Source organism: Anabrus simplex, chromosome 3 (genome assembly GCF_040414725.1).
Source record: "Anabrus simplex isolate iqAnaSimp1 chromosome 3, ASM4041472v1, whole genome shotgun sequence".
Taxonomy (NCBI): domain Eukaryota; kingdom Metazoa; phylum Arthropoda; class Insecta; order Orthoptera; family Tettigoniidae; genus Anabrus; species Anabrus simplex.
Window position 1 is genome coordinate 306,987,916 of NC_090267.1, and position 12,884 is coordinate 307,000,799.

Genomic DNA, 12,884 nt, shown 5'->3' on the forward strand with positions numbered 1-12,884 from the left:
GATTCTCGTCATATATCTTGCAAATATTACAAACCTAATAAATCCTTTCCATACAATACCTCTACATATTATTATCTATATTGATCAATATTATCTGAACTTATTGTATTCCATGACAATACGTTCCCACGGCGACTTCTCTTCTCAGTCACAATATAGGAGCTAGCTGAAATATTCTAATATTCAATCTCTTTCTTGACGATCCCGCGGTGTCTTTCACTTCTTGTCAACGTTGGTACTCCAATTTAATGCATTATACTTCCACGGTGTCTTTCTCTTCTACTCACGTTGGTACGACAACTTAATGTGCTTACCCGCGGTGTTTTTCTCTTCAGTTAGGCCCCACGATTGGTATGACATTTTATAACTTTCCCGCGGTGTCTTTCTCATAAATAGCCTCACGGTTGGGCAGCCAATTAAATGTAACCCAATGGTCAGTGTAACTTTTCCCGATGCCTCTATCTTATGTTGTTGCGCCACATTGGGCGACCGATTTAATGCAACCAACGGGTTAAACATTCTTTGCCCGATACCTCCATTTTCTAACTCGTCGTTAGACAGCCTAGTTTGACGAAATGGAGTCGCTCAGCGGATACCTCAGGGTTTAATTATTGCTAGTAGGACATGTAATCCTACTGTAGAATTCGCTTTACGTGAGTCCATGAAAAATCCGACCCACGAATGTCATCCATCGTTACTCACGTCATTATAATAAACATCGCCGACTATCTTATTAGAGTTTTGACCTCGAGAAACTTGCCATGGTTAAATGATTACTTAATTACACCATACCTTACTTCGCTATAAATTAACTTACAATCTAGACAATAATTAAAGAACTCATGACACCAGCAAATTGTAGAAAAATACCAAGATATTTATTAATAAATATTAAATTACCAATTTCCATATTATGTAACGCAGTATTCAAATTGACTGGTAATACGTATGAAAAAATGAGTCAGCGCTGGCTCGTATGATAAACAAAAATAATATTCAGTATTTAAATTAATAAATTGATCAGTTCCTTTGTGAAGTTGAAATTCAAAAATTACATATTTACAACAGATCACTGGTCCTATTCGAGTTCCACCTCGCATTTGAAATGTAAGTAAAACATCGACACAATAAACTTGTTCCGAAAGTTCACTTTCTTTAGTCTTATTTAAGCAATCTCACTTGGATACACTATCCAGCCGCAATGCATCTCAAATACACTAAATAAGTCTAGTGTGAATAACTTGGAATTCGTTAAGTAATTCTAATTAAGTTATAGGAAATCGAAAATAAATCTGAATGTTTCAAGTTAAATTTTAATAAAATCCGAAATCATGTTTTTGTTGCAAGGATCTCGTTGTGCTTTGAAACTACTTATGAACTAAGGCATTCTTTCCTAGTGCCTGTTAAATACGGCTCCTACTCTAGTCTTTCCCTAGCTGAAGTTCGTTAAAAAAAATGTACGTTAAAACGGAGAATATTAACTGATCTAGCTATCTATCTAACTTCAGTATAATCTTTGGTTGTCCCACACATGCCCTTATCGGTTCAATGTCCCATTAAGTAGTTATATTTCAATAACATTCAACCACAATGCAAGCTACATTACTCTCTTGCAATTAACATGGAAGCGCTTTGCTGCGAGGTTTGGAAAAACATAATCTCATATATATCGGTGTCATAATGTTTCTGGTTAACTACAGCTATTCAAAGTCGTAGAATTTTAATATTCATTATAAAACATCTTCACTGAAATATAATTATGTCACGAGCATACTTCTATACTAATAAATCCAGTTCGTACCTTGGCTTGTGCAGCTCCTGCGGTGTGGGCATTCTTACGCAAATAAAACATAAAATTCACTTATAGTGTGGCACAACTTAACTTGCAGGTACACGATGGTCCTGCACCGCGTAAAAACCTTCTCAAATCACAATACATAACTCGACACTTTCATCCAAACTCATATTCATATTCTCATTACAACATCAATCTAATATAAACACCGTAGCCTCCATAATAATATAACGCGTTCCCAACTTGACGACTACGTTAAAAATACCACACTGTTTCTTAATAAAATATACAAGTCGCAGTTCCTCATAACCTACAGACGAGTTCAATGCCCTTTTTATGGACCAAACAAATGCGTAATTCCATGTTTCTATCTACACCGCGCACAACCATTCGTGACGTCAACTTTATGCATTACATCAATGAAATCTGTATAATCTCTCATTATGTCAATTCAACCAGCTGTTTCATATTTCTCTTCAAACCTCACGCTTCCTACAAGTATTCTGGTCGATATAGCATAACTTCTGCAATGTTATTCAATCGTAACTAAGACTTAATTATCTCACACTTAGTTGATAATCATCACTTGCATTGCCAAATTATCGGTCTACAATTAGCCATCAGCACATACCTAAGGTACATGTGTAAGCAAACCAAAAATTATACAATAAAATGTTATGAATGACTTAGCTCTCTGATAGTTGTCCCTGGTCCAGCTGTTCCATTCCCATTGGATGTAGATGGGTCTTCGGTTCGGTCACGGGTATGACATCTGGAACGTCATCCGCTCCAACGCTCTGGTAGTTCTATCTGGTTACCCGTCGCCTTCTTTCGTCATGGCTCGGTCGGATGGTTTCCCGTCGCCTTCCTTGACATCTCCTGGTCATTTCCTGGTCGTATGGCAAGATGAATTGTTCCCAGGTCGGTCCATCATGTGAATTCAGTGCATCATCTTGATCATCTTCTTGACAGACTCAAAATTGAAGCTAATAATATTACGATATGCTGCCATTTTACTATTCTTCTTTGACGTCGTTTATCCTTATTTTTTTTAATTTCCTTCGTAGCTCTTCGTCGTATTCGTAATTTCTTCGTAACGACTTCAGTACTTTTATTTTCGTCTTAACCGATTTTGAATTTTGGTGAAGACTGATACTTTATTCTTATTCAATCGTTGTATTGTTTCTTTTCTTTTATACGCAATCCTTTGCTTCTCTAAATGAAATATTACGATTACGGTAATTGCGTCCGCTCTCGATGCCGTGAAAAATTCCAAGATGAAGATTTTCAATAATAATGTTTTTCTATTTTTTTGAAAACAATACTGTGCACCGTCCACTGTCCGTCTTACTCGAATACATGACCATTTCATGAAGTATATGGCCCTCTGAGACATCATAGCAGGTGACTATTCCTTGCTTGCTTTAGATTACAAGGCCCATACCTTAGGTCGGCGCCATTTTGTAATCTGTCGTGGACGTGCGAACGGGCACATTTAGACGTGCGAACGGGCACAAGGTGGTCAGTCCCATTTTTGTTGACACGTAAATACCCCGGGTATATTCTTTTTCACGGTAAAATGCCTGAAAGATATGATCTAAAGGACTCTTCTCTAACCATGTTGCCAGTTATACATATTTATTAACAGCTCGCCAGTTTCTTTTCCGATAATGCAGCTTTATTATGTTTTGACTCAGTGGTGTTATCTGGGGTGGGGATGAAATGGAACTGCAAGAACAAGTAGATGTAAGGAATCAAGAGAGAGAAAACTTTGGAATGAAAGTAAGCACAGAGAAAAGTAAAACAATAGTGATGACAAGGGGAAGGAAGGAAGGAAGGAAGAGAAAAGAGAAAACTGAATGGGAAAATTCTGGAAGTGGTTAAAAGTTTCAAGTACTTGGGAAGTGGGATCACGGAAGATGGAAAGATAACCAAGAAATTGGGAAAAGAATACAACAAGCAAACAACTTCTACGAGAGTGTAAGGGTATTTTGTGGAACGAAGACATCTCGAAGAAATGTAAGAAAGTATTATATTCAACCTATTATGAACCCATACTAACTTATGCAGCTGGATCATGGACTACAACAAAATGAGAGGAGAGTAGAATACAGGCAGCGGAGATGAAATTCCTAAGAGGTATCGAATGTTCCCCATCACTGAGGGGTTAAACTAGAAATCATATCTTTTCCAACTTTATGAAGATGAAAATACCATATACTATATTTGTATCAAAATGGTTGCTTAACATAAAGGGTACATTTTATCATTATAAAGCACCTCATCTCACAGCTACTACCATGTACCATTTGATATCCAAGGTACAAAAGTTGACTCAAATAACCAAATACCATATTTCCCTGAATCCAAGACCACATTTCTTCTCAAAATCTCATGTGAAAAATCAAGGGTCATCTTGCATTCGTGACCTAACAGTAATGAACACCAACTGCTGCTACCACGGTAACCACGCTGCTTCTTTTCACTCCGTGCATGCACACACACAAAACTCGTTGAAAATCAATGTCTGCCTCTTTATTATACATTGCTAGCTGCAGCAACTGGTTGTACAGTGCCTCTGTGTGACTCACTGGATCTTGGGAAATAGTGAAGAGAGAATGACATTCTATTAGTCTCTACAAAAATTTTATCAAATCTGCAGAATGGCATCAAAACGTGCGAGCCTTGGAATTCTTAGAAAGGGCAGGGCTACTCAGTGGCAGAGCATCTACTGTACCTAACGCTTAGTAAAATTAAGTTTTATAGACAGCAGGAATATTTTCATGATGGATCGTCATACTGTAAAGATATATGGGACAGGTATTGCCGGCAAATTTTCAATGGGTTCCTATCAATATTATAATGCAAATTTTAAGTTAATGCAGAAATGAAGAATAATTGTACAGCCACAAGTAAATACGGCATAGGCCTAACTAAAACCAATATTTGGCATTAGTGTGAAGACACAGATAGCTTAAAAACTGCGTACTGTACAAAAAATGTATTCAGTGGCCCGCTTTAAAGAAATTGAAGATGAAATTGTGAGGTATGTGCGTGAATTATACAAGGGCACAATGGCCGTACCACGGCGCAATAAACTCGTTCATTGACCTTCAATATTCTTGTCGTTATTAGGCCTATATATCGCGAACCGCTGAAGTCGGTCGAACCCAGCAAGTGAGGCGTGCGTGTAGCGGCAGCCGGTTGTACCTGATGCTGAGTAACAGTTTTATAGACAGTAGGTATATTTTTCAAAGGATCGTCGTATTGTAGATAGGCTTACGCGTGGAACAGGTATTGTCAGCAAATTTTCAACGGGTTCTCTTTGATATTATTATGCCAATTTTAAGTTGATGGTTATTAAACCAACAGAAATAAACAATAATTGTGCAGCCGCAAAAAGAATATGGCATAACTAAAGCCAATGTTCGGCGTTTACATGAAGACAAAAATAGTCTAAAAATGCGCACTGTACAAGAAAGGCATTCATGTGATTTTACAAAGCACTTTTTAAGCCTGATTTAATTATTTTTGAAGGAAAAAGTGGTGGTCATTTTGCATTCAGGGTCATCTTGGATTCAGAGAAATATGGTATTTACCTCTGAATTACTTAACAAATACTCACTATCTGTTCCAAGCAAAACAGTGCTGAGAGCCATATTTGTGAGAGGATTTCCTCTAAAAATCATACTTCAAGAAAACTAATTACCTTTACAATCATCAACACTTGTTGCTCCTTCTCCATCTGTTTGTGAATTACCTGGGCATTTCAAGCAATATTTTTGACCTGATTTTTGTTGATATGTGTTCTTCATACACAATTCACAAGTTTTTTTGACTTCTTCCCAGTAAGTGCCAGCAGAACAATCATCTAAAAAAGTAAACATTCATACATGAAACAATATACATCACTAACTTGGCTTCGTATATAAAGGATGTATCTACATTCCTATTACACATTTTGAGGGCTTGTAGTGGGGATTGAATAGATGATATTTTGAATAGGAACCCATGTTGAGAAATGTGTCTTTTCCCTGCTACATGCAAAACACCAACTCGTATTTAGATGTCCTGAATCTTCTGTGTCAATGAGCGAAGTTGACTACTTATGTCTTTTAATGATGATCACCAAGTGTCATGTGTCTGCTACCCATCCTATTTGCTGTTTCACATGCTATTCACTGTGTAGTAAGTCATTGACCTATGCTTGCTTAACATAAAGGGAACATTTTATCATTATGAATTGCCCAGAAAAGCAACCATCATTTGATCTTTCATCTTTGTAGCAATCGCGGTATCGAGCCGTCATACACGAGGCGGTACCTTGCTGTTGAACATGGTTGACTACATGTTTAATGAGTAAGCTGATACGATGTTATTGTATGGCAAAACGAAGTGTAATGGGCGGGCTGCTTGTCGGCTTAACTACGAGTGTTTTCCACACAGCCAGACACAATTGCACATCTTCTTTGCCAGAGTTAATAAGCATCTCTGGGAAACAGATATATTCATCGGCATCAGGACCAACTGTGGTACCCCAATGTGGCATCGCACCCAATCTTTAAGAGCCCATACTCCAAGAAATTGAACAGGACAAATACCTGGATGATAGTACAGCAGAACCCCGTTTATCCAAAATAAAGGGGGCGGAGCCACTTCGGTTGACGCGTTTTTCGGATGACACATGGTAAATATTTTCAGAAGTTAAATATCGAAATAAAAATGCATAAACTCTGTTAAGTAAAGGTGCATACTGTATGTATGTGTATGTTTAGTCCTCAGCCCGAAGGCTGGTTGGATCCTCAACAGCTCTGCCATCAGCTGTCATAGATGGCCTAGGCATCACTGAAGAGGCATACTAGGGAAATGAGGAGTGAGGTAGTTTCCCGTTGCTTTCCTCACCGGGCCAGAAGTTGCTATTACATATCAGTCTGCCAAGCCCACTGAAATGCATGCACCAACCGACCCTATGAGCAATATTTTCATACCATTCATAGCAGGGACTGGCTGCAGAAGGAATGGAATTACTAGCATCACTCATACCTCAGTCACTTTCATTTTGTCAAAGCCAAGGATAAAGCTGAGACAGATCAATGAAAGTAACAAGATTGCTCTAGCCCATACCAGAAGACATAGTGCACTGTAAACACTAGGTCCCGCCAGCAAAGGCATGCATACTGTATATTAACATCAAAATGTTTACATACTGTCACTCGTATAAAATCAGTGATTTTCTTCTGATTTCTTTTTTGGTGCAGCGCTGTCGCGCCACCGTTAAATCAACTATACATCAGCTGCTGTAGATTCATTGCTTTGTTCAAGAAAGCACAAAGCAATCTGAAATAATTAAACTTTTTTACTACTGAACTGATTACTGTAGGCCCTATACAGTAATTTTATTAAAGTACTGTAATAAAGTGTGGTACTGTATTTTTTATAAAAACTCGAAACCAATCTTACATCCAATGCATTAAATCCATCATCTGCTGTAACTCGATTCTCAGAACTGCTATTTTCAAGGTCAGAGTCGTCTGCATAATCTTCATGACGAATAATGCAGTAATAATAATAATAATAATAATAATAATAATAATAATAATAATAATAATAATAATAATATCTATCTTTCTTCAGCGTTTTTACATTGTGTGTCCTTGCAAGCTGTATTATGTATTGTGTAATTTGATGTATTTATATGTATTTTATTTCGTATCCTTGCCCCTCTTATGGAATAAATGTCTTTCTGCCCCTTCCGCATGTCTTCAGGGAAATGTAGAAGTATTCTCACCCTGAAGAGTCCTCCCTCCCTTCCGAGCTCTCTCTCTCTCTCTTGCTTCACACCCCTCCGCAACTCCCCTCTCTTCTAGAGGGGAGTTTCGGTCCACGTGACCGCTGCGCGGCTCATGGTCGTTTTCCTCGGCCGGCCGGGCGATTCTGCTGTTCGCACTGAGTGCAGCCTGTTATCTCCCGGGCTTGCCTTGAAACCCGTCGAACCTGGCACGCTAGCACGGAGGTAAGAGAGAGAAAGGGATCTTGCTATTGTACTGTCCCCTTAAGATGTCGAAATTTAGGAAGGTGCCTGAGGTAAATACGAGATTTGTCACTGTGTAATGGTAGGAAATTTGTGCTTTGGATTTAATCTTTATTTAAGATTTCTAGTTGATGTGTTTGATTCAATTTAAAGAAAGTACTTTCATGGCTGAAACATTCCATAGTGGGGTTAAGTAGGTGTTGTTTTTCTACGTTATTGTAATCCACTACGGATTTTCTATGTGCCTTTGGGCGTTGCGTTGGTTAAGATACTGGAAGGCCATGTTTAATTTATCCTCAATCTTATCGTAAAATCTGAAGGTCTTTCATATTTCTTATTGATCCCCGGCTTATGTTCGGGAAGTTGCAATGCGAAACCCTTCACGTATGCATGTGAACTTGTACCTGATAGAGAGGGCTGGCTCCCTCGTTAGTATTTTGTAATAATTTTGAATGTATATACGGGTATTATCTTCTTAATTGTAAATTGTTGTTATTTGATGTTCTTAAAGGAGTTAAAGTTTTCAAACTTGTAATTAAAGAAGCTTGGCGAGATCTCGTTGTTAATTGAAGTTGGTATTTTTCGCTTAATACGACCTTTATCCAGCCCCTTCGGGCCGCCGCTTTTCCTAGCCCGTACCCAGCCGTACCAATAATAATAATAATAATAATAATAATAATAATAATAATAATAATAATACAGTAATTTTAATTCCTGCTTGTTCAAAAAGAAAATATCATGGAACGAACAAGAGGGTAAGAAATTGTTTTGTTTTATGCTACACTTGCATTCTGGCATAAGTCATAATATAAAAATAGGGTTTGCCTAGTAGCTCTCAGCACATATAGAAAGAGAATTACTAATATCGATGGCTACGAACAAGAAGGTAAAAACAAAATATTAAAATACAATTTTGCCAGAATATTTCGGTTAAGCCGGGTTTTGGTTAAGCGAAGTTTGGTTAAGCGGGTTTCTAAAGTACATGTACTCACTGTGGATCACACCACTGTCTGGTGTGTTATTTATGAGCAGCAGTAACATCCATATCACCCTCAGAAGGTACATACAATGGGACCAGCACAGTTTGCACCGCATGTCTGGTTCTGTATATGGTTCGTGCACTGCTGTGTGAAGGAGCCCAAGTTTAGCACATTCACTTAACAGATGAAGCCAAATTCACCACTGAAGGTGTTTTCGATTCATGCAAGATCCATGTTTGGGTTGAGGAAATTCCACAAGCTACAAAACGCTGTGACTTTCAGGAACAATACGGCATCAACGTGTGGGCAGGGTTTCTGGACGGCTCCGTGAATGGGCCATACCTTCTTCCACCTCACCTCACGGGTGGCATATACTTGATTATTTCAGTAGGATGTACTGTACAAGCTCTTGGCAAATGTGCCACTGAAAATCTGACAGGACATGGCTTCAACAAAATAGCAAACCACCTCACTTGACACGTGCAGTCCGAGGTCATCTCAACAAACGATTAGAATGAAAATGGATATAATGGATTAAACTCTCATGAAAAATCATATAGACTGTGGTGGCCCAATTAATTGGTGTGAACTTTCTCAGGATTTGTTACCATGGGATTATTTCATATGAGGCTGCATGAAGAGTCAGATTCATGAGAATCTGGTGGGGTGAGGGGAAGATCTGCTTGCGCAGGTTATGGCAGCAGTGGATTTTTTTACTACTAGGTGTTTGTGAGCAAGTGTACTGGAACATGACATGCAGGTACAATATTTGTATTGAAGTGGGTGGTCGCCACTTGTATGTGAATGCAGAAGCACTGCAAGAACAATGTACATACTACACTCTTCTTATTGATGCAGCAGACGCTGGACATTTAAACATGTGGTAGTGTTTTGCTTGTAGCGAAGAGACAGTACATTTCTGGACATGGATTCCTATTCAAAACATTATCTACTCTGACCCTGTACAAGCCCTCAAAGTGTGCAATAGGACTTTAGATACACGCTGGATTTCAAGTAACTGTTTTGCTAAAATCAGTAATTTAAAAAAATATGATTAATACTTTTTTTTTGCTAGTTGCTTTACGTCGCACCGACACAGATATGTCTTATGGCGACGATGGGACAGGAAAGGTCTAGGAGTGGGAAGGAAGCGGCCGTGGCCTGAATTAAGGTACAGCCCCAGCATTTGCCTGATGTGAAAATGGGAAACCACGAAAAACCATCTTCAGGGCTGCCGACAGTGGGGTGATTAATACTAAGAAATCTACATTTTCTCTGACCTTCTGAATCATCAGTTGTTTGTTATTTTCAAAATCTGTTCACTTATGAAATATAATATGATCCATTATATTGTTAAGAAAAGAAATATAGAAGGAAAGAGACAGATATTTGAAAATTTTCTTGAGGTCTCTGATTGATGAAGATATTCTAGAATATCTCTTTCAAAGAGAAATGTTTAATTTGCAAAGGTGCATAGGCATTACAAGAGAGGTACTGGTGGCAGTGTGAAGGGCTGGAGAATTTTTAAGAGGAATAGAGGTTTGGTTAGTGGCAGGTAACAGGAAGAGTATCAGTGATAGCCTGAAGGAAATTATGTGATCCTTTAAGCCTCGATTTTCAGTTAATACATCTCCAATTTCTATGAAATGCTGTGAGCAGAATAGTTTCAGGTTCAGAAGATGACTGAACCTTTAACTTAATATCTATACAAAGCATTAAAAATGAAGCACTTGAATGTGATGCTCCTACTATTTATTAGTCTCTGTTGACAGGACAACAATTTTAACTCATAATGTATAGCATGTCACATTATACTGGGTGAATAGTGTTTTTTCTGAGGACAGACTGTTTCCAAATTCTGAGAAAAGGTAGCAGTTGTGTGAAAAAGGTTACAGAAGAATGAAAATATACTAGTTGAAGTGATGTACTAGATGTGGTGTAATTTTTCTTTATTAATAGTAATGAGAGTTATAGGCCCACCTAATCAATACATCAGAATTGAGATAATTAAAATTAACTCAAGTATTCATTCAAAATTCTTATCATCTCAGTACTAGTTTCGATCAAGAATCTGATCATCTTCAGCTAAACAAATCAAATAACAGGATAAAACATATCTAAGAACTGAGTACATAAAATTATCCAAAATATGAAAGTGAATTTTGTAGTTAAAATAAGTCAAAAGTGGACTGAGAGTCCAATCAGAAAGAAGAACACAAAACAAGAAAATGTGTACCAAATTACAATCGATGATGAAGATGATGATGATGCTTGTTGTTTAAAGGAGCCTAACATCTAGGTCATTGGCCTCTGATGGTACGAAATGAGATGAAATGCAATGACAATTTAAAAGTACAAAATTCATCCACTGACCAGAATTCAAAAGGTGACGAGGAAGAATGAATGGATGAATATGAATTTAAAACAATCAGTGGATCCGACCCAAAATGCCTCACCTTCCCAGAAACTATATGACAGACCAAGGGACTACTTCCAAAACACAATCCTGAATCGATGATGCTTGTTGTCTAAAGAGGTTCAATATCTTGGTCAACGGTCCCTCATAATGGCACTTATTGCTAGTAAAGTAGAACCATAGTATTTCTCAAGTTGTGGTATAAATCAAAGGTAGCGTAAACTTATGGTGTTCCAAACATTATGGTACTACTCACAAGTATTGTACATCATACAAGGTAAGGCAGAACTATGGTGTTTCTCACACAATGGCGCCACTCGTAAGCAATGCAAACCCGTGGTGCACCTCACATAGGTGTACTAATAACAGGGACTCATACTATCCTGTGGTGTTCCTCACATAGTGGGTACAAATCACAGGCAACGCAGACCCACGGTGTCGCTCATATAGTTGTACTAATCACAGGCAACGCTCAGACCCGTGATGTTTCTCACTTAATGGTACAAATCACAGGCAACGTAAGCCCGTGATGTTTCGCATATAGCGGTATTAATCACAGGTACTGGAAACCCACAGTGAACCACTCTCTGCTGCTACTAATCACAAACCTATTGTGTACCTAACATAGTGGTACTACTCGCAAGTAAAGGCGACGCATGGCTTTCCCCGCGTGATGGTACTAATCACAAGTAGTTTCATGGTTCTAATTCAATCATCCCTTGGTCACCCCTATTAGTCGCCTCTTACAACAGGCAGGGGATACCGTGGGTCTATTCTTCGTCTGCGTTCCCCACCCAAAGGGGGCAAATAACAACCAATGGAGTTAAATGATTATAACCCTTTCAGACCTGAAAGAAAACTGGCGGTGTGAATTTTTGTTTGTATGTCAAAAACTGACTAAAATGCTCTTAAATACATATATTTTTAGTTTATTCTACAAAATAAAAATTAACATCTGAAAAAAAGCACCCGCACAATTGTGTGTGTCAGGACTTACATCACTACTTACGAAAAAGAAAAATTACCTCAATGCATGTGAATATACATATTGTACCGGGAACGCCGCTACGAGAGAAGTCCGAAGTACGTTTGTTGAACTTCGCGCAAGGAGGAAGGTAGGCAGCCCGCCGAACGCAGTGACGTGGCCGCCGTAAGCCAGTTATTCGTGCCATATATGGTAATGTTCCAGCTCACCCTCAAAGGTACATTTTGAGCTACTGTATCGCTATTTTGACACTGCCATCTTAAAAACCTTTACAATGGACGTCATCTGTCCAGATTTCAAGAAAATCCACCGAGTATTATAGAAGTTATAAGGGTAGATAGTACCCGAGTTCTAGACACTTCCATTCGAACGTGTACAAAAGGAGGACTGCCCGACCTACGAATTCAGTGTCTGTCACTCCGCCGTCTCTGTGACACGGGTGACAGAAGAAGTATTGTGTGTGTCGAACTTCTGGTTGACAGTCTGTGAAATCCAAGTATTGGAACTTCGGTATTTTCTCTAAGTGTTGTATCGGGACTTTATCATATTCTTGAAGTGCCTGAATGGGACTTTGTTATTTTCTGCGAGCATTGTATTGGAACTTTGTCATATTGACACATTGGAACTTTGTTATTTTTCGTGTGTCGTGATTGGACTTTGATATTTTCTTAAAGTGC

At 38.5% G+C, this 12,884-nt stretch overlaps 1 protein-coding gene across 2 annotated transcripts in view; it reads right to left on the reverse strand.

Annotated features, from left to right (window-relative positions):
• Nucleotides 1-12,884, reverse strand: part of LOC136867253 (signal peptide, CUB and EGF-like domain-containing protein 1) — an 81,844-nt gene that overhangs the window by 27,383 nt on the left and 41,577 nt on the right. For both annotated transcript variants that reach the window (XM_067144394.2, XM_067144393.2), the window contains exon 10: nt 5,505-5,666. In XM_067144394.2, the coding sequence (XP_067000495.2) occupies nt 5,505-5,666 (162 nt within the window). The remainder of the gene's footprint in view (nt 1-5,504; nt 5,667-12,884) is intronic.